Below are 22988 nucleotides of genomic sequence, written 5' to 3' on the forward strand. Positions count from 1 at the left end.
AAAATCATGCGTGCTAGACAGGCACTCTACCACTAAGCCATATTCTCAACCTCTCCAACGGTATTTGTTGAAGAGACTCTTCTTTGCTTAAACTGAATGCTTGGCATTTTTAGTGAAAAATTAGCCATAGTTAGTTTGAGGCTACCCTGTAGTCTCAGTTATTCAGGAGACTAGATCAGAAAGTCTCATCTCTTTTACCCAGGCAAAAAGTTAGTCAGACTCCTTCTCAATAAAGAAATGGAGCCATAGATGTATGGATTTTATTTCTGGGCTCTAAATTATCCCATTGACCTATTATTTGTCTATCCTATGATGGTACCACGGTTTTTACTACTGTGGCTTTGTAGTAAGTTTAGAGTTGAGAAGTATGAGTCTTCAGACTTTGTTTTTCCTTACTCAATATAGTTTAATTCAATTTCTGCTGTAGTTTTAAAAAGTATTCCAGGGTACTACTTGCTAATGCATTTGACATTGGAAAGGCCTATCTAGCTGCCATCGATGTCAGAGTCAACAGAAAGAGGGCAACAGAACCACTTTTCAGCAGCTACTGTTAACCCTCGTCTCTAGAAAGAATGGGTGTGTATGTCTGTGCAATCAGCAAAGTCACCAGGGTTCTATCCAGAAAGCCAACTGCACACAGGCAAGTGACAGAGTCTGCATGTCTAGATCAAATGGCCTTTAGTATTACTGAGCTGAAGCAATATTCAAGGTCACCTAGTCTTTCTGAATTTCTGAAGAAACCAGACCAGGACACCAGAACACATGCCTGGTGTCAGGTTTGTAATGTTCTTTTCTTTTCTTTTAATGTAACTCGATTCTGTGTGATAAATAGTAGTAAAATATTTTACACATTACAATAGCCTCATGGTGAATTCTTTTCTTTTCTTTTTCTATGTAGGTGGTACCGAGGAATTGAACCTAGATCTTTGTGCATGCTAGGCAAGCACTCGGTCACTAGGCCAAACTCCTGGCCTCCTCCTATTCTTTTTTTTTTTTGCCAATCCTGGGGCTTGAACTTGGCCTGAGCACTGTCCTTGGGCTTTTTTTTCCTCAAAGCTAGCACTCTACCCCTTGAGCCACAGCACCGCTTCTGGCTTTTTATGTGTATGTGGTATTGAGGAATTAAACCCAAGGCTTCATGCATGCTAGGGAAGTACTCTACCACTAGGCCATGCTCCTGGCCCCTCAGGGTGAATTATTAAATAAGAGTCTTGTGGTAAAATGACATGTAGGGAGATTGAAAGCATTACAGAGTTACCTCAGCATCGGAGGGAGCCCACTCTCTGCCTTTTTGCTGTCCTTGCTGTGCCTCTGTACACCTCTTTGGTGGAGAGAAGTGGCTCCTGTTCTTTCTCCCCACCTTAGTACCTCCTCTGGGGCTGTAATGGATTCTCGTGAATAGTTTTTTATTTTAGACAGCACAGCTGGGAAAGGGGACATGCTCTAGAATATTGCCTTGTGACTCCTTATATTTGTTTGCATTGTGGTTATAACAACTTGAGAAAGTCTTTGGCTGCAGCTTAGGATAGAGGGTACTAAGCCAAACTAATGGCCGTCTGTTGTTTTGGGCAGCATCCACTACCTCCCCACAGGATGCAGATGGCTGGAAGCCGTTGTTTCAGTGATGGAACAGGCAGTAGGTGGAGATAGAGAGCTCCTGCTTGTCAGCCCTGGAGTAAATTCTCCCCATCCCAAGCTGATCAAAGCCAGTTATCTCATAGTCCCAGAGTAGGTGTACATATGGAAATAGGTAATTTAATCCTGATCTGTGCATAAGAAAACTAAACTCAGGATTTATTATAAAGGTTACAAAGGATGTCAGCAACAATCGGAGGCTCTCCTGACTACAGATGGCATGAGAGCTGGTGCTCAGATCCTTTCCTACCATAATAGGCTCTGGTTTGCTTACTGCCTTTTCATTTCTGCTTGGATACAGGAGTGTTTTTCCTTCACGATCCCCTCTTAATACATAAGGATCTTAAGTTGTTATATAGTGTTGTGAAAGTGATGCAGGCTCTGTGTTATGTCCTTGATGACCCTTACAGGGTCGGCAAAAATTTTTGTTTTATGTGCTTTTGTACCAGTCCTGGTGCTTAAACTCAGTGCTTAAGCCACTCTCCCTTAGCTATTTGGCTCAAGGATAGTACTCTACTACTTGAGCCACAGCTCCATTTTTGGCTTTTTCATAGTTAATTGGAAATAAGCATATTTTATTGTTAATGTCATCCCTTCCATCATTTCCCTCATCCTTCCTAGCCCTACTCATATGTTCAAATTATGTAATTCCACATAACTTGGTGTGTAATATATATAACATGGTATAGTTTTCATTACAATGTGAAATCCATGATTTTTAACAAAAATTTATTTAGTGCCTGTCCTGGGGCAACTAGGGGCTGGGTGCTGTCCCTGAATGTTTTTGCTCAAGGCTAACACTCTGCCATTTGAGCTACAGCGCCACTTCGTGCGTGTGTGTATGCGCGCGCGCGTGTGTGTGTGTGTGTGTGGGTGTGTGTGTAATCTCAAGGACTTTCCTGTCCACCCTTAGCTTTGAGCCATGTTCCTCAGAATTAAAAGTATGAACCATTGGCATATGGCTTAATTTTGGTTTTGATGACACTGGAGATTGAACTTAGGGCCTCATGCTTGCTAGGCAGGCACTTTGCAGCTTGAGTCACACTGCCTGCTCCTTTTTGATTGAGTTATTTTTGAGGTAAAGTCTGGATTATGGTTCTCCACTTGTGATTCCCCAAGCCACGGGATGATAGGTACACATTGCACTCAGCCACTGTTTGCTCAGGCTAGTCTAGGATTGTAATCCTCCCATCTCTACATCTCAAATAGTAGAATTACAAGCTTGAACAACCATGCCTGGCCTTATTAACTCTTTTAATGGTTGCTTGATTGGATATTTGTTGATGATTTTTGAGCATTTCTCTCTGCTTTTTTGTGTGCACTCTATCCCTTCATCCTCCTCCTCTCTCCTTTTCTTTCCTCTCTCCCTTTTCCCTCTCCTCTTTCTCTCCTTTTCCCTTCTCTGTCCTCCCTCTTCTCCCTTTCTCTTTCCTCTCTCTGCGTCTCCACTGATCCCTCTTGCATCCTACCCTTCGGGCAAATTTTTTCAATATGAAGTCCTTCTGTGTATATGTACAAATGTCTGCTTGTCCATATGAGCACAGGAGGTCATATGCATTTGAGAGTTTTACTGTGAATATGCATTCCTTTCTTGTGGTGCTTATTCTTTTTCAAAGCGTCTTAAGCAACTAAGACTGAGCTCATGTACAATTCCAAGTTAAGGATTAATCTTTGTTTTCTGAAAGAGTAAAGTGAATATTTTAATTAGACAAATGAGGCTTTCTTTTGGCTTTTAATGATCTTGTTTACATTTTAGACAGCTGTGGGAAGATAACAAATGCTTATTATAACATGGATTTGAGTGAGCATAATTTGGAGAGAACAGATCATATTACAGAAATCTGAACTGTTTGGACTGGTGTAGCAAAGACCTATTTTAGTCTTTCTGAATGTTCCTACTATAGTGAAAGGGTTCTTCCACTTCATGCCACATCTTTGACAAAGGTGAAATTGGATGAGGACCCACTTTGCAGTTTTTCAAAGAACATTCCGACTTCACTTTCTCTCCATTAAAGTGAAAGACATGAAGGAAGACTGGAAACAGTCTTTTTTTTTTTTTATGAGTAGGATAAAAATGTTATTGTCAGGAGTCCACATGAAACCTCTGTAGATAAAGTCCATCCCCTTAAAGGTGCAACAGGCCTTGTGCAAAGAGGGGACACCAGCCAGCTACCCTTACTGCTTTGCCTGCCTCCTCGTTTGTTTGCTTTTTTAGTTGAGTTCTTTATCTTAAACATCTTTAGGATGCTTTGGTTGTAGTCAACTCTTTTCTTGATTTTGAGTCATTAGCTACTTTTCAAACATAGTAACTTAACAAGTTTCGGCTCTGCAGAATTTACCAGCACCTTCTGAACATTGCCAGGAGTTGGACACTGGTTATGAATGTGCAGCCACCCCTCAAGACACTGGTTCTCTGAGTTCCTGTCTTTTTCTCCTTTCCCTTCCCATGGGTGTAGCCTTACTAGGGATTTCCCGTAAAAGACTCACTAATGATGAGCTGCATTGCCTGTTCCTTTCCTGGCCTTCTCCACTCAGGCAGGCCACTGTTCCTTGTAGCCTTTTATTTTTATTGTGAATTTTCATGTATAGAATAACAATTTTCCCCTCATCTGGGCTGCAGGCTCTAATATGGTAAACAACCTTTTTCTCAGCACATGGTCCTTCAGGGCCCGTTTGTTTCCCTGTCAAGAAAAAGTCTTCATCAGACTGAATAAAGGTGTCCTTAGCATGGAGGTTGCTTTGCTTCCACAGTGTTGGGGAGTAGTCACATTTATACAAGCACATGCTTATCCCACTGGCCTTGCTCATTTAGTGCTATATTCCCCTTTCCCGTGTGATGTTGCACCCTGACATGCAGACCTACATTTCTTTTTAATCTGTGTGAGTCTCCCTCACACTCTCTGGCCTATCTTTTGATGCCTGTGTTCTTTTAGGCCCTCTGAAGCTTTAACTGTTACGTTTTTAATACTTGATGTTTTCCCTTTCAATTTCTGTGGACCAGAAGTACAACTGCTGGTTCTCGTCTACTTTTTTGTTTTTTGGGGGTTTTTTTTTTTGCCTGTCCTGGGGACTGAACTCAGGGCTTGAGCACTGTCCTTGGGCTTTCCTCAAGGCTAGACTACCACTTGAGCCATAGTACCAGTTCTGGCTTTTTTCTATGTATGTGGTACTGAGGAATCAAACCTGGGTCTTCGTGCAAGCTAGGCAAGCACTCTACCACTAGACCAAACTCCCAGCCCTCGTCTACTTTTTTGTCCCTCGGGATTTCCATCTCAGTCCTGGAAGTCTTGGCATGCCCTTAGCTTTTTTTTTTTTTTTTTTTCCCTCTCTTAGTTTAGACTTTATCCCTAAGTGACAGGTGTCACCTGTATGCTCACAGATTAAATAGTGTGGACACTTAAAATTATATGGCCAAAACAGATGATTCTCTTCTTCTATGCCCTAGCAGAGAATGGCAGCACCATTCATGAAAACCAGATTTACAAGCTTGTAATCCAAACACTTAGTAGCCTGACACAGGAGGACACCCCTAGGCCACATGTAATAATAAGGCCCTTTCTCATCCACTTCTACTTAAAAATGCCAGATATTAGACTGGACTGCTTTTTTGCAACTTCCTTTTTTCAATATGACTTTGTCCTTCAGAACACTACATCTTTGATTATTATTCTGTATGTACACAACCAATCTGTATCATCACTTCTGTATATCTCTTCTTAACACATAAATCAGGAAGATTAAGTATTTTTCATAAAATAATGGAATCTGGAAATTATGATTGTTCTTTCTCCCTTAGATCTATTAATTTCACACTGACCATTTCAGCAGGTGACTAACTTCGTGCAGCCTCACAGCACCCCACAGTGCAGGCATGATTCCCTTCCTGTGTTATATCTCTGGTAGGCCAGAGAAGTGAAGTCATGTAATGTACCGCACCTCAGTCTTGGATTTTCTGACTGGAGTTTTTTCTGTTCCATTACATCCATCTGCCTCCTGTGGGAAGAGGTGGGAAAATCTTTTTATTTAGAGAAAGCGGTATCCAGATGCAGAGCAGTAACAAACAGTATGCCTGGCCTGGACAGATCAGCTAGCACATAGAACTGTAATTAATACTGCTGAAGATGATTTTGTGTCAAAATGGTCTCTTTCATTTCTTCTTGGCTTTTCAGTTATCTGGAAGTACATGACTACCAGTATTGAGCTCTAAAGGAGAAACAGTTGAATGATTGATGTTTGCACAGCTTCAGTAGCCTTGTGTGCTCATTAACATGGTCACTAATGAAGCCAGTTTGTGGGCCTTTGTTATTTTTATAAGCACCTCCTTCCCTCCCTTCCCCCCCTTTTTTTGTACAGGTCCTGGGGCTGAACCCAGGGCCTGGGCCCTGTACCTGAGCTCAAGGCTAGTGCTATACCACTTGTGCCACATCTCCACTTCCAGCTTTTTAGTGGTTATTTGAGGGTAAGAGTCGCACAGACTTTTCTGCATGAGTTGGCTTCAATCCACAATCCTCAGATTTCAATTGATTACAGGCTCATTCCTGTAATCCTGCTCACCAGCGCCCAGCAGTACACCTTTTTGTTTATTTTTTCTGTTTTTTTTTTTTTGCCAGTCCTGGGGCTTGACCTCAGGGTCTGAGCTCTGTCTTTGGGCTTTCTCAAGGCTAGAGCTCTACCACTTGAGCCACCACACCACTTCCAGCTTTTTCCATGTATGTGATACTGAGGAATTGAACCTGGGTCTTTGTGCATGCTGGGCAAGCGCTCTACCACTAGGCCAAACTCCCAGCCCCAAGTAAACCTTTTATTATGGTTAACTTTTGAAAATAAACTAAACTACTTATACATAGTTCATATTTAATATTCTGGTTTTGTAAAAGGATCCCATTACATAATGTTAGAATTCTTAAGTCCTTAGTTTAGGTATTTAAATACGCCTCTCCTAAGTTAGTTGACAGACATTTGCTACGTGTAAACATTTGTCTTTATGATTACAGTAAAGTTCACAAAATTGCTCATCTCTAAAAGTAATTTTCTTTTTCTTTTCATTAGTTTATGTAAGGATATTTACATTTAGTCTTCTCTGCTTCTGGGACTGCCTGGCAAATTGAGGGCTTTCACCATGTTTTGTGTGAAGGGCCCCTTCAGGGGAGAGAAACACCTGCACATGTTCTGTAGTACAGGTTGAAGTTAGGAAATGCATTCTCATTTTGACTTTGACTGATAGTTGATTGCTCTGAGGAGATCCTTCTACTTGTAGCCATCTCACTGGTTTTCTTCTCCCCTTTGTTGTTGGTTTTGGTTGAGAGAGCTGAGAGGCCCTGCATTAGGATTGGAGCCCCAATCTCTCCTTTTCCTTGTATCTTCCCAGCATCTTACTCAGCAGCTCCTGCCTGCTGTGACATCCAGAATGTATCATTTTGAAAGGTTGCAGCTGCCACCCACGTCATAAGGGAGCATGGAGCTGGCTGGGAGAGAGGTGCAGGTCAGTGTTGGATTTTTGTTCCCATGTGGATCTTTGAAGAAAAATTAAAACAACATTCTGATTTTCAACTCATTGTATTCACATGTTGTATTTTCTAAATATATGAGTGACTGATCAAATGACTGGACTTGCAGTTTAAGTAGTAGCTTTTCATTCTTGATGGAGGTCCTATGTTCCTTAGTGGGAGGACTTGGCTTTGGGCAAGAGGGGCTGCAAATCAAGTCATATTTGGGCAAGGGTCAGCCTCTCATGTCTTGCTGTCTCAAGTCCTGCACAATGAGGTAGTTTATTAACTTACATTCAGTGGCAGGTGTCACCTTTAAGATAAGCCTTTGTAAACTTCTTGCATAATAACCCTCTATGACTCTTAATTGAAGATAGCTGAGCAGTGGGTACTTTTTCTACACCATATGTCCAATAGTACAACAGGGCCTGATGAAAGATGGAAGAGAGCTGGTCTCAGCGTGTCAGGCCCTACCCATGGTATTAATATTAACATGTTTCTTAAGTAAATATTCTAGTAAGAGAGAGACTAGTTTCAACAAGATTTACATTTTGATCAGCATTTCTTACATAAGCTGCCAGTGGAAACGATTTATAATTTTGGTTGCTTTGGAAATGAAATTCCTGTAAAAAGATCATTGTTCTGCCAGCCCCTGTCATTTCTAACCCTCTTATCCCAGAGCTCATCTGTCAGGCCTGGCTTGCTGCTCTGACCATAAAAGGCAAAAAAATGTGTAAGCTCTGCTCCTTTCAGTACATTGTCTTGGTGACCCATAGTGGTATGATCTGAGTTGTCATTGTCAGCACAGGTCCGTGGAAGCTGAGGGATGTTAGACGCGTTTTCCCCTATAAATTTGCAAGGTATATAAGGTAAAATTCCAACACTTCATGCAGACTTAGATCCTCAGCATTATCTCAAAACTATGTGTTGGGCCTTAACTTCTACAGTCAAACATATTTTGGCAGCTATATAAGCCAGGGAGTTTATCAAACAGGTGCTCCCTTGCCAAGAATCCTGAGAGTGCCTAGTGGATCTGCTGAGACTCTGGCCTGTTTTGAGTCTCCTCATGGCACCTGCGGGGTGAGAAGGGCTTCCTGCAATAGGGGCTACAACTGGATGTCTGGTGGATGCACCCAGCAGAAGGAGAGACCTGGAGATGTTGGGTTTTCCTTGGCTTCTCTTGGCAAAAGGCAGGAAAGAATTGTGGTTGGGAGAAATGGGGAGAGAAACAGACCTACTGAAGCCCTATACTGTTGTTACCCTGTTGTGTTGGCAGTAGACACACAGGACAGCATGAGGGTATTGAAGGCTTAAATTTCCACATCACACACAATTGTAAGGTGTTGTAAACAAGGACCATGTGGCCACCTACTTTTGTTTCTCTACCCGAGTGGCTCCCGATATGCTGAAGAGTTGTGGGATACCGATGCCTCACTGAGTCAGAAGGCGCTGAGTGGACCACACCACAGAAAGTTGGTTTTAATGGCATCATGGAAAGCCTGGGCTGCTTCTGGCACAGTATGGAAGCCTGTAGTAACAGCTTGTGGATCACACTTTGTCAAACGATAGGCTGGTATGCTGAGGCAAGAGATTCTTGGATTTTCCTGAGCTCTATCTCCTTTATCTGTCCAGAACCTAAGAAAATTAACCTGGAAAGGCAGCTAGCGAAGGAACATCCTGAGCCAACTGAGGGAAGGTAAGCGGGGAGAATGAGGAGAAGCCAGTGTTGAAGTTATAGCTGACTGAATTTGGAAAGCCTAAGTCAGGCACCAGTGGCTCATGCCTATAATCCTAGCTACTCAGGAAGCTGAGATCTGAGGATTGAGGTTCAAAGCCAGCCCAAGTAGGAAAGTTCATGAGACTCTTAGCTCTAGTTACCCACCAAAAATTTGGAAGCCTAGTTGTGGCTTACGTGGTAGAGCACCAGCCTTGAGTGAAAAGAACTAAAGCATAGAGCCCAGACTGAATTTAAACCCTGTACTGGCATGCACACGCACACACACAAACTCTCAAAAACAGCAATAGTCTGCTCAGAATTTGCTGTGGACTTGAACTTGTTCATCTCTCTTAAAACATTAAATGAGGTAGTTCGGCTGTTCCAGTTAGGCAGAGTACATATTTTAAAGGTATTCTTAACCTGTGTACCGTCATCCTTGCTGCTACAGTTAAAGGTTTTGCATTTTGGCTAGTAGGGTTTTTTGGGGGGGGGGGTTGCTTTTGAGATAAAATCTCTGTATGCAGCCTAAGCCTAAATTAGCTTTGAACTTTTAGGATCCTCCTGCCTCCTCCTCCTCCTGATTGCTGGCACTATATGAGTATAGGTGCCTTTATAGATCTTTTTTGTTGTTTCTACAGCCTGGTGTTCTTTCATAGATGCCTTTCTCCTAGGCTGATTTGGTTGTTCCTGCAGTATCAGCCTGTGAGTCAGTGGCAGGAAGAAACAGGCAGGATCCATCCAGTTTTGAGTGATGGAAGGGAAGACTTTTATGCAGAGACAGTAGATCGTCAGGTTTGAAGGAAGCTTCAGGTGTGAAGAGTGACGCTTATACCTGACATTGTCTTATTTATGTTAATTCATTTGGCAAATGTTCTGGTACTGTTGCCTGTGTAGCGTGAGCATGGATAGGGCTGGTGAAGCAAGTGGGTCTGGCCCTAGCCCTACAGGGATGTATTAATTTGATGGAGTTGCTATTTGTTTGCAAAAGCCTTTGACCCTTCTCTCTCCCCAATGTGCAGAGGTGTTTGGCATTAAGGAATTTTGAACTTGAAGAAAAGTCTTATGGTGGGGTCTGCATCCTTCGATGTTCAGGGAGGGAGCACAGCCCTGGTCACACTGCATAGTAGAGGGAAGCCTGGTTCTTCCATGTTCCCGCAGGAAAAGCCTTACACTGCAGAGACCTCCTTATTATTGCAAAACAACATCCAAGAAAAGAAATTGGGAAAGATAAGCTGCAGTTGTTTTCTATACAGACTTACCACAAGCACCTTTTGCTGGAAGCTGAGAAAAGAATTTTTCCTATTCCAATCATCAGGACATCATAGCACACTTAGAAGGACATGGGACATGGCATGGTAGCACACTTAGTACATGGAGCATAGCATCATAGCACACTCAGAAGGACCATAGAGGAGCCCGAGAGGCTCAGGTGTGCTCTCCACACATGAGAGAGCTGTGAAACAGAGTTCTTGTTGGAGAGGAAGGATTTTCTTGGGCAAGTGGAGCTCAGAGATTGACAGAGGGGCATAGGCATAGTTTTGCCAGGTTTGGGAGAAGGAGACCCCTCCATATTTGAGGGGAATCTTGAGGAAGTAGAGCCTACAGGCAGTGGCTGTGCAGAGGGCCCTGGGAAGTTGGGGCGAAGCTGATTCTATTGCTTTGAGCTCTGAGCAGTCATGGAAATGGTGAGATGTTGCTTTCCTTCGTGAATGAAGCCAGGCTTTGGAGGCAAGTACAGCAGCACACGGGAGCCTCCCAGGAGGCTCATCAGGACCTCCTACAGCTCCTCTGTCATGCAACCATGGAGGACCGGGAGGTCCTGAGCCCCAGGGACACTGGGGTATTGTGAACTTCTGTAGTATTTTGGTGTGAAAATGATAAAAATGTAGGTTGATCTCAAAGCTTTTACATAGAAAGTACAGCTTCCATGATTTTTATAGCTATGCCAAATGGAGCCCTAAAAATAATTATAAGCCTCAAATTTCTGTCTTTATTTCATAAGGCATTCTGGAACTGTTGAGGATTAGTTAAAAGAGTAGAAATACTAAATGCCACTGCGTTCGTTAACACATCTCAAGTGCTGAGACGAATACCACCTAATCCACTGTTGCCTGGATTGCATTCTGCCTGCCTTTTTGGATACAATTCTGTTTGAAAACTGGAAAACCCTAGCAGGGTGATGTAGCTGAGCAGGGAGAGTAGTCCAGGGAGGAAGCAGAGCAGGAAGGTGTGAGGCGCCCACAGTGCTTAACTGCTTTGTCTCTTTGTCTCCCTAGGAATACAAACAGAAGCTTGCACGAGTAACCCAGGTGCGAAAGGAGCTGAAGTCCCACATTCAGAGCTTGCCTGACCTCTCACTGCTGCCCAACGTCACCGGGGGCTTAGCACCCCTGCCCTCTGCTGGTGACCTCTTCTCAACTGACTAGAGCAGCTCTCATGCCTCATATTTCCATCTATGCCAGAAAAAGAGGGCAAGTCATAGTTGAGATAACCATCTAGCCCTGGTTCTGTCTTCTTCCACTGGCCCCTGCACCTCAAGAAAGAGCCACAGACTCTGACTTTCCCTTCTCCTCACCGGCCTCTCTTCTTGAGCAGAATTCAGGACAGTGTGAGTGGAATCTGATTTAGATTCCCATCTGCAAAGAGTATAAGCTTTCTCCCACCTCATCTTTTCATGCCCTTGTTGGCTTTCCATTCTTAGCTCTTGTATACCCAAGAAGCTCTGAAAATCATGTGTACTTCTGGAAGCTGAGACGGTGTGTGTCATGGAAGCAGCTTCTCCTTTCCCAGCTGGGTTAAACAGGTTTGAGACAGGCTCCCACAGAGGGACTAGATCTGCCAATGTTGGCTTTCATGGCTATCAGAGGTCCCAAAAGGTTGGTGGCTTAACCATTGGGCACCCTTATTAAGGAGTTTTCCAAGTAGTAACCCTCCCTTATCATTACTTCTACTAGCAAACTATAGTCAAGGTTAAGTGCATTTGTGAGCAAACATGAGAATCTAGCAATAAGATTCAAGGCTGATCTAGGACATGGATTCATAGTTCAGAGACAGGGTAACAAATCACAACCAGCCTGCCAGGGCTGCAGCTCTCAAGGGCCCTGCGCACCATGGTGGAGCTTGCTTGTTACAAGAGGGCCTGTTGACCCTTAGTTCTTTTGACTCTTAGTTTCTGAGAAAGGCACTAGTGGGCTGAAGGAAGGCTGTCCCCAACACTGAGCCCTGCCCAATGCTAAGGCCTGCCTCTGGCTGGCATTACTTTGCCCCTTCTTTTGGGAGTAGGGTACACTAATACTTGAGGCACTGGGTAGATGTGCGCTCACAGTCTGTTGGCTACACGTGAGCCTCTCCACGGATAGGCCCCTAGCATGTCTAACAGTTGATGACACTGCATATGTCCATGCATTTGCGTCAGATGTTACTGAACAGCTCATCTCAGTAGGAGAAGGGGAAAATAGAGGGTGTTAATTTGGAGTTTTAATTCCACTATCATGCCAGCTGACATTATGACTAAATAATGGAGAGCGGAATTTTTTATCTTGCATATGGTAAAGGTTGGGCTTGCTACCCATAAATCACCCTTATTTGGCAGGTTTATCTCTGACATTGGAAAAGGCAGAAAACAGTGCCTAATAAATAGTCTAATAGGAACTAGAGCCTCAGGGCTGAAATCCAAAAGCTACCCCCCCCCCCCAAAAAAAAAAAGAGTCGGTGAATGAGGGCTTGAGAATCTACATTATTTTCAGAATTACCAAAAATGCCATGGGCTATGACACATAAAAAGATAGCTTTTGGTCCCTTCTCAACACCCTCCTTCCCACTGTGAAGTGAGGGCAGTGGAGAGACCTAGCAGGTACTCGCTCACTCTCGCTCTCTGTAGGACCTAGTGGTGCTGACGCTGTTGTTCAGATTTGAATATGGTCTGTGTGCTGTTTGCTTATCGATACTGCCTGTCGTTCTGTCACTGTTAACTTAATGAGTTTATCAAGTTTTTCTCCAAAGGCCACAGGGCAGTAGGTGACATCACCAAAACTGCAAGGTGACCTGTAGTCTCGACTCTGTGTGTCCCTTCCTCATACTGTGTGTGCTTTGTCTCACTTAGATGAGCTTGTTTCTGAACAGACCCAATTCCCACTTTTCCAAAGAAGTAGAATAATTTTACCAGTCACAAACCAGCCAAAAGACTGTAGTAGAAATTGGTTCTTACCAGCTAGGTAAAATGAATTTAGCCTACTACTACGTTTTATCCACCAGAATCTTTGACCAGCAGTTGGTGCATAATCATTACAGCCAGAGCAAGAAATGAACCTGTAGCAATTATGTAAATGAATGTGTTAGCTTCTTAACGCCTGTTACTAGTAGGCTTCCAGTGAGGAAGTTAGTTTTGTTGGTTTTAATGAAATGCTTCTTATTTTTTAAATCTTAATTCTCTGCCCCTCCACCTCCTAAACCGGGCTCCTTTGTTTAATTTAAATGATACTTGTCAGTAAAAGATGATCTGGCGGCTTTGTGGGGTGGGTTGGTTTTGGTTTTGTGTTTTTTCTTCTTTATTTAGGGCATCCATAGGCCTCAAAGGACCCTACCTTTAGGTCATATTCCTCAGAAAGTCTTCAATCTTGTTTTTGTTTTGTTTTTCTTAAAGAATATTTTTAAAGCTTAAATTTGTATATTAATTTAGGACTTATTTAGAAGTATAGGCTGCCATTGGTGGGCAGCAGTATATTCTGAAATGTCTCATAGATATATATTTTTGAATAAAGATGGTGTTGTTGAACAACATTGTGTGGTGTTTCCTTTCCCTCCCTGTTCTGAGAAAGCCACTGCCTTCTTCATAAGCAGCAGGTGTTCGATAGTCACCACTGGAGGATATGCCCACTGCACAGACTGATTCTCGCCCCTTTGGGTGTAGAAACCTGCTGGACTTTTCATGGGTTTTCTGGTTCTTTCTAGCGGCCTACTTAGCTATCATTAGCCAGTCCACATTGCATGGGTTTGGCAGACTTGTGTAAAATTCGGGGCTGGCAGAGACAAGGTCAGTACCCAGTGGCATACAGGAAAATGCCCAAGTCCTTTGGTTCCATCCCTAGTGTTTGGCCACTAGGCTTGCTGGAATCTGTTTGATTTTTGGCAAAGGCCTCTCTAAATAAATTTTTTTTTAAGAGAGATAATTGCAAATCCAAATACCCAAATGCCATGTCTTTAAAAACATGTTTGTGAGTTTCTTTTCTATCTTTCTCTTTGACATGAAAAATGAATCAAGTGGGTGAATTATTGGCTTAGTCTCAAAATAATGAAAAAGTGATTTGAAGTAGGTCAAAAGGAAGTACCTGACAGATTTGAAAGGATCATTTTAATCTTTCCACTGGGTGACAGCAGCTTCACCTGCAGCGGGGCTACCCATATTTCTCACAATGCACAGAACTTTGTAGGAGTATGCTGAGGTTCAGTGTTAGGAACCTGAACTGGGCCATCTTCAGGAGCTGCTCTAAACAAAGATTAGGTGTCATGTGTGACACAGATTGTGACATCTGTGTCCCAGGTCTCAACATGTGACTCTTTGGAGACCAGCTCTCTCTGTCCCGACTTTCATGGCCCAGTTAATTTCTTTGTTCCTACCTATAAATAGTATATTCATAATTCTGGTTTAATTAGCACTTCAGGCTATTGAATGGCGCTGGGAACTTCCCAGCGGAAGATGGAGTTCATGAATCTATCAGAATGCTTAACTTGTGTGATTAGAGCCATTAACTCTCACTGTGACCTTTCTGGGTGAGGCACTTCCCTCTCTGGGCCTTAGTTATCTGTGAAACGGTGGTGAATTAAATTATTTCCAGGCTCTTAGCCAACCCCTAAAGCTAAGGGTTGTTGTGTTGCTTATGAAGTTCTTCAGAACTCAGGATATCATGTCCTAAGATACCAGTGACACCAGTGAATAAGGTCTACTCTTGCTGGACACATTTTCAAGACACCCTGGAGACCATTGAATAGGGATCTAGGACCAGGAACAGAGCCGTGACCAGGAAGGCAGGTGAGCACATCAGCTCACCAGGTACAATCTCTGTTTGATTATTTGGGATCTTTTTTTGGGAGGCGGGGGGCAGTCATGGGACTTGAAATCGGCCTGGGCGCTGTCCCTGAGCTCTTCAGCTCAAAGCTACTGCCCTACCCCTTGAGCCATAGTACCACTTCCTTTTTTTTTGTAAGCTGTTTGCTAGCCTGGTTTTTGCCCCTACTTTTCTTCTAGAATAATTTTTTCTGCTAAGCTCATTTCTCACCACCACCTCAGTGGGGGAAAAGGGGTGGGAGGGGTGTTTCCATTTAAAAATCATTCTTCCACTCTGAGGCACAAATTCAATTAAGAATCCATTATTCTCCTGAACAGTAGGTCAGGGTTTGTATAGTTTCTTGTAGACTTGAAAGCCCAGTTTGTTCCTTTTTTTTTTTTTTAGGCTCAAATAGTTATTTTGCATTAAAAATTCATTTCTACCACTGGTTTGATAAATATTAAAAATAGCAGTATGAATCAATTCATCTAGTTTTTATGAAAAGGAAGCAGCTGTAACACGTACTGCCTTCCCATCACCTCTCTGCATTGACCTTGGTCCTCAGCAGCGGCTTAAAGGAAATGAGTGGGACTGACTTGCTCCTGAGGTCTTTTGCCTGGGCTTTCAGAATATTTTTCCTACCTGTATAATGTCCTCCATAGAATCTTAAATGCCATTCCATTCTTTGTTATGAAATAACTTCACTGGATTCTTAGTTATGAATAAATAAGGCAGCTACAGAAATAACACTTTAGTTGAGGTATTTCTTAAAAAGGGGCTGGGGGGCTACTCCCAGTGTTTGTGACCTATTAGGGTCTTTGTGGTAGCTGTTTCAGTGTTGAGGGATTACAGGTATCAGTGGTTGAGATGCTCAAAACTCGTGACTGTCTCACCCCTGCACCCATAATTGTTGAGTTAAATGAGAAGGGTTGGGGTGAGATTTCTTTAAAGGGAGCAGTAAGCACCACCAACCCCTTCTCTAAAGCCTGGTGGCCTCTGCGGTACTAGAATGGCCTCTAGAGTGGTGACTTGGTGAACTACAGACCCTAAAGGATGGAGTGCCAGTCCCTGTCTAGGGGCCCAGATGAGGGATAAGGTGATTGACCTGGGCACACTTTCTATCCTTTGGCCTACCAGGAGTTCAGTTCACACTCACAGGGGAATAAATTTCAGACTCCGTGGTGTTGGGGATTGAATATGAGCAAAGAGCCAGGGGAGAGTATTACCCATCAAACCCTGGTGATGGGGCAAGGATGGGATGCTTGCAAGGAAGCATCATGGGATGGACTGCTCTAAAGAGGGTCCAGGAGCCTAGCAAATGGAAGTTGCTGAACTGTGGCCAAGCCAGGATCCACCATCACAGTCCTTCAGGTAATGACTGCCTCTTCACCTCTCCTTCACTCGCTCTTTCATCCCTGGAAGAGTCGATTCTAAACAAGGGATGCCGCCTTCCTTGTACCTACACCAGGCCCAATTAGCTTCCACCTGTGATGAGTCATACTCGCTCCATTTGAACTCTGCATCGAGACTGCTCTGCATAGTCAGCGTGACCATGTGAATTAGCAGGTTCCCTCGTGAAGTGGAGAAGCTGAATTGGAGAGTTGGGATGCAGTGGCCCCACAAGCTAGATATCGAGGGACACCAGGAAACAGTTGATCCATAATCGGAGCTCCATCAACCGTTTCGTTTATTCTACTTATTATTTGTTTTAAGGCCTGTAAATGTTTGGATCACCATTCTATTATTACTTGGGTCAGTTTCTGTAGCATTGTTAGTTGTTAGTGACTTTACAAATTTTTCAGTGTGTTGAATAATTTTTTTAAACTGTGCTAAAATATACATAACAGGGCTGAGAATGTGACTTAGTGGTAATGTGCTTGCCCCTCAGCACCACAAAAATAGAAAAAGCTACAAGACAGGGACAGTGCCCAGGCCCAAAGCTGAAGCCCTATGACCAACCAAAAAAAAAAAAAAAAGCCGGGCGTGCGGTGGTTTATGCCTGTAATCCAGGAAGCTGAGACCTGAGGATCGTGGTTCAAAGCCAGCCTGGGCACTAAAGTCCCTGAGACTCTTATCTCCAATTAACCACTAGATAATTGGAAGTGACGCTGTGGCTCAATTGGGTAGAGTGGTAGCCTTGAGTTGAAGAGATCAGAGAAAATGCTCAGGGCTAGAGTTCAAGCCCCACAACTCACAGAAAGAGAAAGAGGGGAGGGGGAGAGAGAGAGAGAGAGAGAGAGAGAGAGAGAGAGAGAGAGAGAGAGAGAGAGAGAGAGAGAGAGAGAGAGCGAGCTGGAAGTGCTCCTGTGGCCCAAGCGGTAGAGTACTAGCCATGAGCAAAGTTCAGGGACAGTACCCAGGCCTTGAGTTTGAGCCCCAGGACTAGCAAAAATAAGTAATGAATATATGCTATATAGCATATCACTTGAATCACCTTAAAGTGTACAATTCAATGACATTTGGTACATTTGTGATGATGTATGCTACTACCTAGTTCCAGAACATTCTCATCCCCCTCTAGGAAACCCTGTACTCATTAAGCTGTTAAGCCCATTGTCCTCGTCCTAACCCCTTAAATGCTTGCTTCCTGTCCCTAAAATGCCCTAATCTGGATATTTAATATAACCATGCTATGATAGATAACCTTTTGTATCCGACATCCTTTAGTTAGTATAATGTTTGCAAAGGTGATTTATTATTGTAGCATGGCTTGGATTTCATTCTTGTTATGATGGAATAATTCAATTGTATGGGTATGCTATATTTTGTGTACCTATTAGTTGGACGCTTGGGTTTTTCTGCCTCTAGGCTGTTGTCAAGTACCACTGCTATGAACACTTGAACAATTTTTTTGTGTGTGAGTCATGGGTCTTGGATTCGGCCTGGACTGTGTCCCTGAGCTTTTCAGCTCAAGGCTACGGCCCTACCTTTAAGCCAAGCCCCACTTCCCATTTTCTAAAGGTTCTTTTCAATCCTCATATCTCAGCCTCCTGAGTAGCTAGGATTACAGGCATGAGCCACTGCCCCAGCTATCTCTTTTTTTTGGTCAGTCCTGGGGCCTGAACTCAGGGTCTGAGCACTGTCGTTGGGCTTCCCTCAAGGCTAGAGCTCTTATCACTTGAGCCACAGCACCACTTCCAGTTTTTTCTGTGTATGTGGTACGGAAGAATCGAACCTGGGTCTTCGTGCATGCTGTGTAAGCACTCTAGCACTAGGCCAAACTCTCATTCCTAGGAAATTTCTTTTTTTTTTTTTCTTTTGGTTGGTCATGGGGCTTGAATTCTAGGCCTGGGCAATGTCGCTGAACTCTTCAGTTCAAGACTAGCGCTCTAGCCCTTGAGCCACAGCACCACTTGAGCAAGTTTTGATTTGAGCACCTGTTTTCATTTCTATACGGAATATACCTAAGTGGAACTGCTGAGTCACGTATTTGCTCAACTTTATGAGAAGAGTCTGTCAGCGAGGGTCTTTAGATGAGCAGAACAAATTTGCCTGTGTGTGAGAGATTATATATCCATAACATGTAATGATGGAAGGGTTTAGTAGGCTGGCTTACACAGTTAGAGGCGAGATAGTCCAACAGTGGTTGCTGTTGGAGAGTTAGAAACCCCAGCAGCTGCTCAATCAACGAAGCTGGAAGCTTCAGAAAATGCAGTGACAATAATGTATCCCCTGTCCAAGACTGAGGACTGGAAGCCCCCTGGAGTGGCTGGGATAGACCATGATGAGACCAGTTTATGTCCCCTGGCAGCGTCGCAGCAGCAGATGCACTTGCTTGGGAAGAATAGTTTGGAGGTGGCTGGCTTCCTCATTCCATGCGAGTTTCCTGCACAGCCTGAGGAGGTGCCGCCATGTGCCTGAAGTGAGTGGTAGTAATCTGACCGTCTCTCAGTCCAATCAAGCTGTCAATCAAGATGAACTTTCACAGCCAGCTACCTGATAGCTTTCCTTAGTAGCTATACTATTTTACATGGCCACCCGCAATGGCGATTAAAAAGCTTCCATTTTCTCCATGTAAAGGCTTTCCTAATGACTGCTGCTGACACAGCATATTTTCATGTGCTTGTTGGCTGTTTAAATATCATCTTTGGATATACGGCTCTTTGAGTCCTTTGCCCCCTTGTGAATTCCATTTTTTTTTTTTTTTTTTGCCAGTGCTGGAGCTTGAACTCAAGGCTAGAGCTCTACCACTTGCGCCACAGCACCACTTCCGGCTTTTTCTATGTATGTTGTACAGAGGAATCAAACCCAGGTCTTTGTGCATGCTAGGCAAGCACTCTACCACTAGACCAAACCCCCGGCCTGAATTCTGTTTTTGTGGTGGAGTTGTGAAAGCTCTTCATATATTCTGGTAACTAGGCCCTTGTTAGGAATGAGATTTTCCTCCCACTCCATACATGTGCCTTTTTACTCATTCACACTGGGGCTTGAACTTCAGCCCTCATGGTCTTGCTTAAGGCTGATGCTCTAAGATTTGAGTCACAGCTCCACTGGTGGTTTAGTGATTAACTGGAGATAAAAGTCTCTCAGATTTGTCTACCTGGGCTGACATCAAATCTTGAGTCTCAGATCTCAGTCTTAGAGTAGCTTGGTTTTTGTTTTTAATTTTGGTGAATTACTTTTTTTTTCTGTTTGTGGGGGGATCATAATTAAGTGAATACTGTCAAATCCAAGTTTATGAAGATTAACTTCTGTTCTTTTGTAACATTTCAGATTTGGGGCCTTTATATGCTGAGCTGATTCTGTGTATGATGAGGTAAGAATCCGTTCTCACATTTTTGCAAGCTGGATATCCACTTGTAACCAGATCATTCTATTGGAAATGGTCTGTTCAGATCATTTGCCAAGTTTTTCCTTTTCTTTTTTGCCCATACTGAGATTTGAACTCAGGGTCTCTCATTTGCTCAGTTTGCTTGCTGGGATGACACTCTACCACTTGACCCATGCTTCTATCCTGCTTTTTTTTTTTCTAGTTATTTTAGAGGGAGAGTCTAGCAAACTCTTCTGCGGAAGCTGATTTCAAACCATGATCTTAGCCTGTAAAATAATTAGGATTATAGCTATAAGCCACTATTGCCCAACTATACCGTTTTTCTGCTTGTTTGCTTGTTTTGTTTTGTTTTTCTGGTCCTGGTGCTTGAACTCTGAGCCTGGGCACTATCTCTGAGCTTTTGTGCTTAAGGCTAGCACTCTACCATTTGAAGCACAGCTCTACTTCTGGCTTTTTGTTGGTAATTGGAGATTAAGAACCTTAAAAACTGTTCTGCCTGGGTTGACTTTGAACTGCAATTCCCAGATTTCAGCCTCCTGAGTAGCTAGGATTATAGATGTAAGCCAATGACCCCAGGCTTTCATTTAGCATTTTTTTTTGGGGGGGGGTGGGTCACGGAGCTTGAACTTGGCCTGGGTGCTGTCCCTGAGCTCTTCAGCTCATGACTACCACCCTACCCTTGAGCCAAACCCAACTTCTGTTTTCTAGAGGTTAACTGGAGATAAGAGTCTCAGGTTCTTTTGTGCCTGGGCTGGCTTTGAACCTTAATCCTCAGACCTCAGCCTCCTGAGCAGCTTGGATTGCAGGCGTGAGCCACCAGCTGGCTAGCATTTTTAAAATTGGGTTATTTGTGGAGTTTTTGTTTGTTAGTGTTTTGTTGTTGAAATCCTTATATATTCTGGATACTAATTCCTTGTTTGAGTGAATGGTGTGCCAAGAGCTTTTTTTCATTCTGTAAGTTGTCTCTTTACTCTGATGATTGTCTCCTTTGGTATGTAGATTTTAAATTTGATATAATCCTATTTGTATATTTTTGCTTTTGTTTGCTGATCTCAGAACCATTTATTTGCTGAAGAGATTCTTTTCTCCACATGAATGATCTTGGTACTCATGTCAACAATCTCAAAAACTATGACGCAGTGGCTCATCTAATCCTAGCTAGTCAGGAGGCTGAGCTCTGAGGATTATGGTTCAAAGCCAGCCCAGGTACTAAAGGCTGTAGACTTTTATCTCCAATTAACCACCAAAAAACTGGAAGTGGTGCTGTGGCTCAAGTGGTAGGGCAGTAGCCTTAAGCTGAAGAGCTCAGGGATAACATTCAGCACTAGCCAGGTGCTGGTGGTGTAATCCTAGCTACTGAGGATGCTGAGATCTGAGGATCATGGTTCAAAGCCAGCCTGGGCATATAAGTCTGTGAAACTCTTATCTTCAGTTAACCACCAGAAAATCAGAAGTGGCACTGTAGCTCAAGTGGCAGAGTACTAGCCTTGAGCTGGAGGGCTCAGGGATAGTGCCCAGGCCCAGGGTTCAAGCCTCATGACTGACCACAACAACAACAAATCTCAAACACTAGTAAATGTGAATGTAAAAGTTCATTTAAGTGTGGCCTAAGTGGCATGGAGTTTGCCTAGCAAGCACAGCGCTAGGTCCTGTACCACACATACACACACAAACACAAGAAAGCTTATTTAAGTAATGGTCAATCTAAAAGGTCTCTTCTAGTTCAACTCTTCGTAAAAATATGAACACAGAGCCTGGAACTCAAGAACTAAAACCAGTGAACTTATTATCAGCATTTAAAAAAAATTCTCTACCAAACCTTCGGTGAACCCCTATTAGTTAAAGGAAGCATAAACCAGTAATGAAAATAACTAGATTAGAAATTTTCCCATGCACCCATGGTGCATTAACGGCTATGGGACCTGCCTTCTGCCATGAACAATTAGAAAAGCAAACAAAAGTCATAAAAACAAATGTTTCAGGCAATAATTAATAGAGGAAGCCAAGGGCTTTGAGTCCCTGAGTGAAGGAAAAACACTGTAATTGGCCCCCTTTACTCATTCAGGGCACTGCTTGCCTGCATCACTGAGTTGAGACAGACATCAGGGTTTAATAAGGTTCAGTGGGCTAGAATTTGTAGAGCACAATAACAAAGAAATGTAGTTTTGCAGAGAATCTGCACAAGGTCCCTTCAACCCTTAGGTAAGTTCCAGTAAGTATATGTGTTGGGTGAAACACCATAAGCTCAAACAGAAAGCAAGAGATTCAGCCAGGTATAGTAGCATACATCTATAATTCAAGCACCTGGGAAACAGATATAGGACTGAGAGTTTGAGTCCAATCCAGACTTCATAGTGAGCTCCTCTTCCAACAATTCATGATTGTCCAGAAAACTGGATAATAATATCAGACAAACCAGAGAGCAAAAAAGAATATTGCTAGTGATAAAGAAGCTCCTTTCATATTGATAATAAAGAGGACCTAATCCTCTTAAACTTTGATGCATTTAATAGGAGAGATTTTAGATATATAAAGCAAAAACTGGTACTCTGTATCTATGGGCTAAATATATATGCCTCCCCCTCAACACACAGGTTAAGATCTTAATTTCTAGTGAGATATTTGAACATGGATCCCTTAAGAGACACATGTGAGGGCAGCAGTGAAGCCAGAAAGCAAGCTCGCACCAGTCCCCAGCCATGCTGGCACCTTGAGCTCAGTCTTCCAGACTCCAAAATTAAGAAAAATAAATTCCTGTTGTTTCATCCATCCAATCTATAGTATTAGCACTAGTGTGTATAGCACTATTAATTTGATCCAATTGACCTACCTAACTCCAGCCAAATACAAATTCTTTGCAAGGATGCAAGTATCATTTAGTAATATAGGCCATAGGGCTAAGAGTTTGGCCTAGTGGTAGAGTGCTTCCCTAGCATGTACAAAGACCTGGGTTCGATCCCTTGGCACCATGTACATAGAAAAGCTGGAAGTGGTGTTGTGGCTCAAATGGTAGAGGGCTAGCCTTGAGAAAGCCCAACTCAGTGCACAGGCCCTGAGTTCAAGCCCCAGGACTGGCAAATAATAATAATAACAATAATATAGGCCATATTCTAGACCACAGGACAAATCTCAGAAAATTAGAAAAGAATTAAGCAATGGTAACGTAGTTAAATTATAGTTAAACTAGAAAGCAGATCATCAAATATCTGGACACTAAATAATGAGTTGATTAAAAAAAAAAATCCTGCTGGGTGAGGAGGCTCACGCCTGTAATCCTAGCTACTCAGGAGGCTGAGATCTGAGGACTGGGGTTCAAATCCAGCCCGGGCACTATA

General features: G+C 43.1%; 1 protein-coding gene across 7 annotated transcripts in view; it reads left to right on the plus strand.

Annotated features, from left to right (window-relative positions):
* Nucleotides 1-13617, plus strand: part of Rprd1b (regulation of nuclear pre-mRNA domain containing 1B) — a 52056-nt gene extending 38439 nt beyond the window's left edge. For 4 of the 7 annotated variants that reach the window (XM_090352337.1, XM_090352341.1, XM_090352342.1 and 1 more), the window contains one exon: nt 11115-13617. In XM_090352337.1, coding sequence (XP_090208463.1) covers nt 11115-11264 — 150 coding nt within the window. In that variant the 3' untranslated portion in view covers nt 11265-13617. Of the gene's footprint in view, nt 1-7003; nt 7118-8753; nt 8819-11114 lie in introns of those variants that run through there. The other 3 variants (XM_090352338.1, XM_090352340.1, XM_090352339.1) reach the window with 3 other exon arrangements.
* Nucleotides 13618-22988: the final 9371 nt, after the last annotated feature.

Source organism: Megascapheus bottae, chromosome 18 (genome assembly GCF_031878675.1).
Source record: "Megascapheus bottae isolate mThoBot1 chromosome 18, mThoBot2.hap1, whole genome shotgun sequence".
NCBI classification, from domain to species: Eukaryota; Metazoa; Chordata; class Mammalia; order Rodentia; family Geomyidae; genus Megascapheus; species Megascapheus bottae.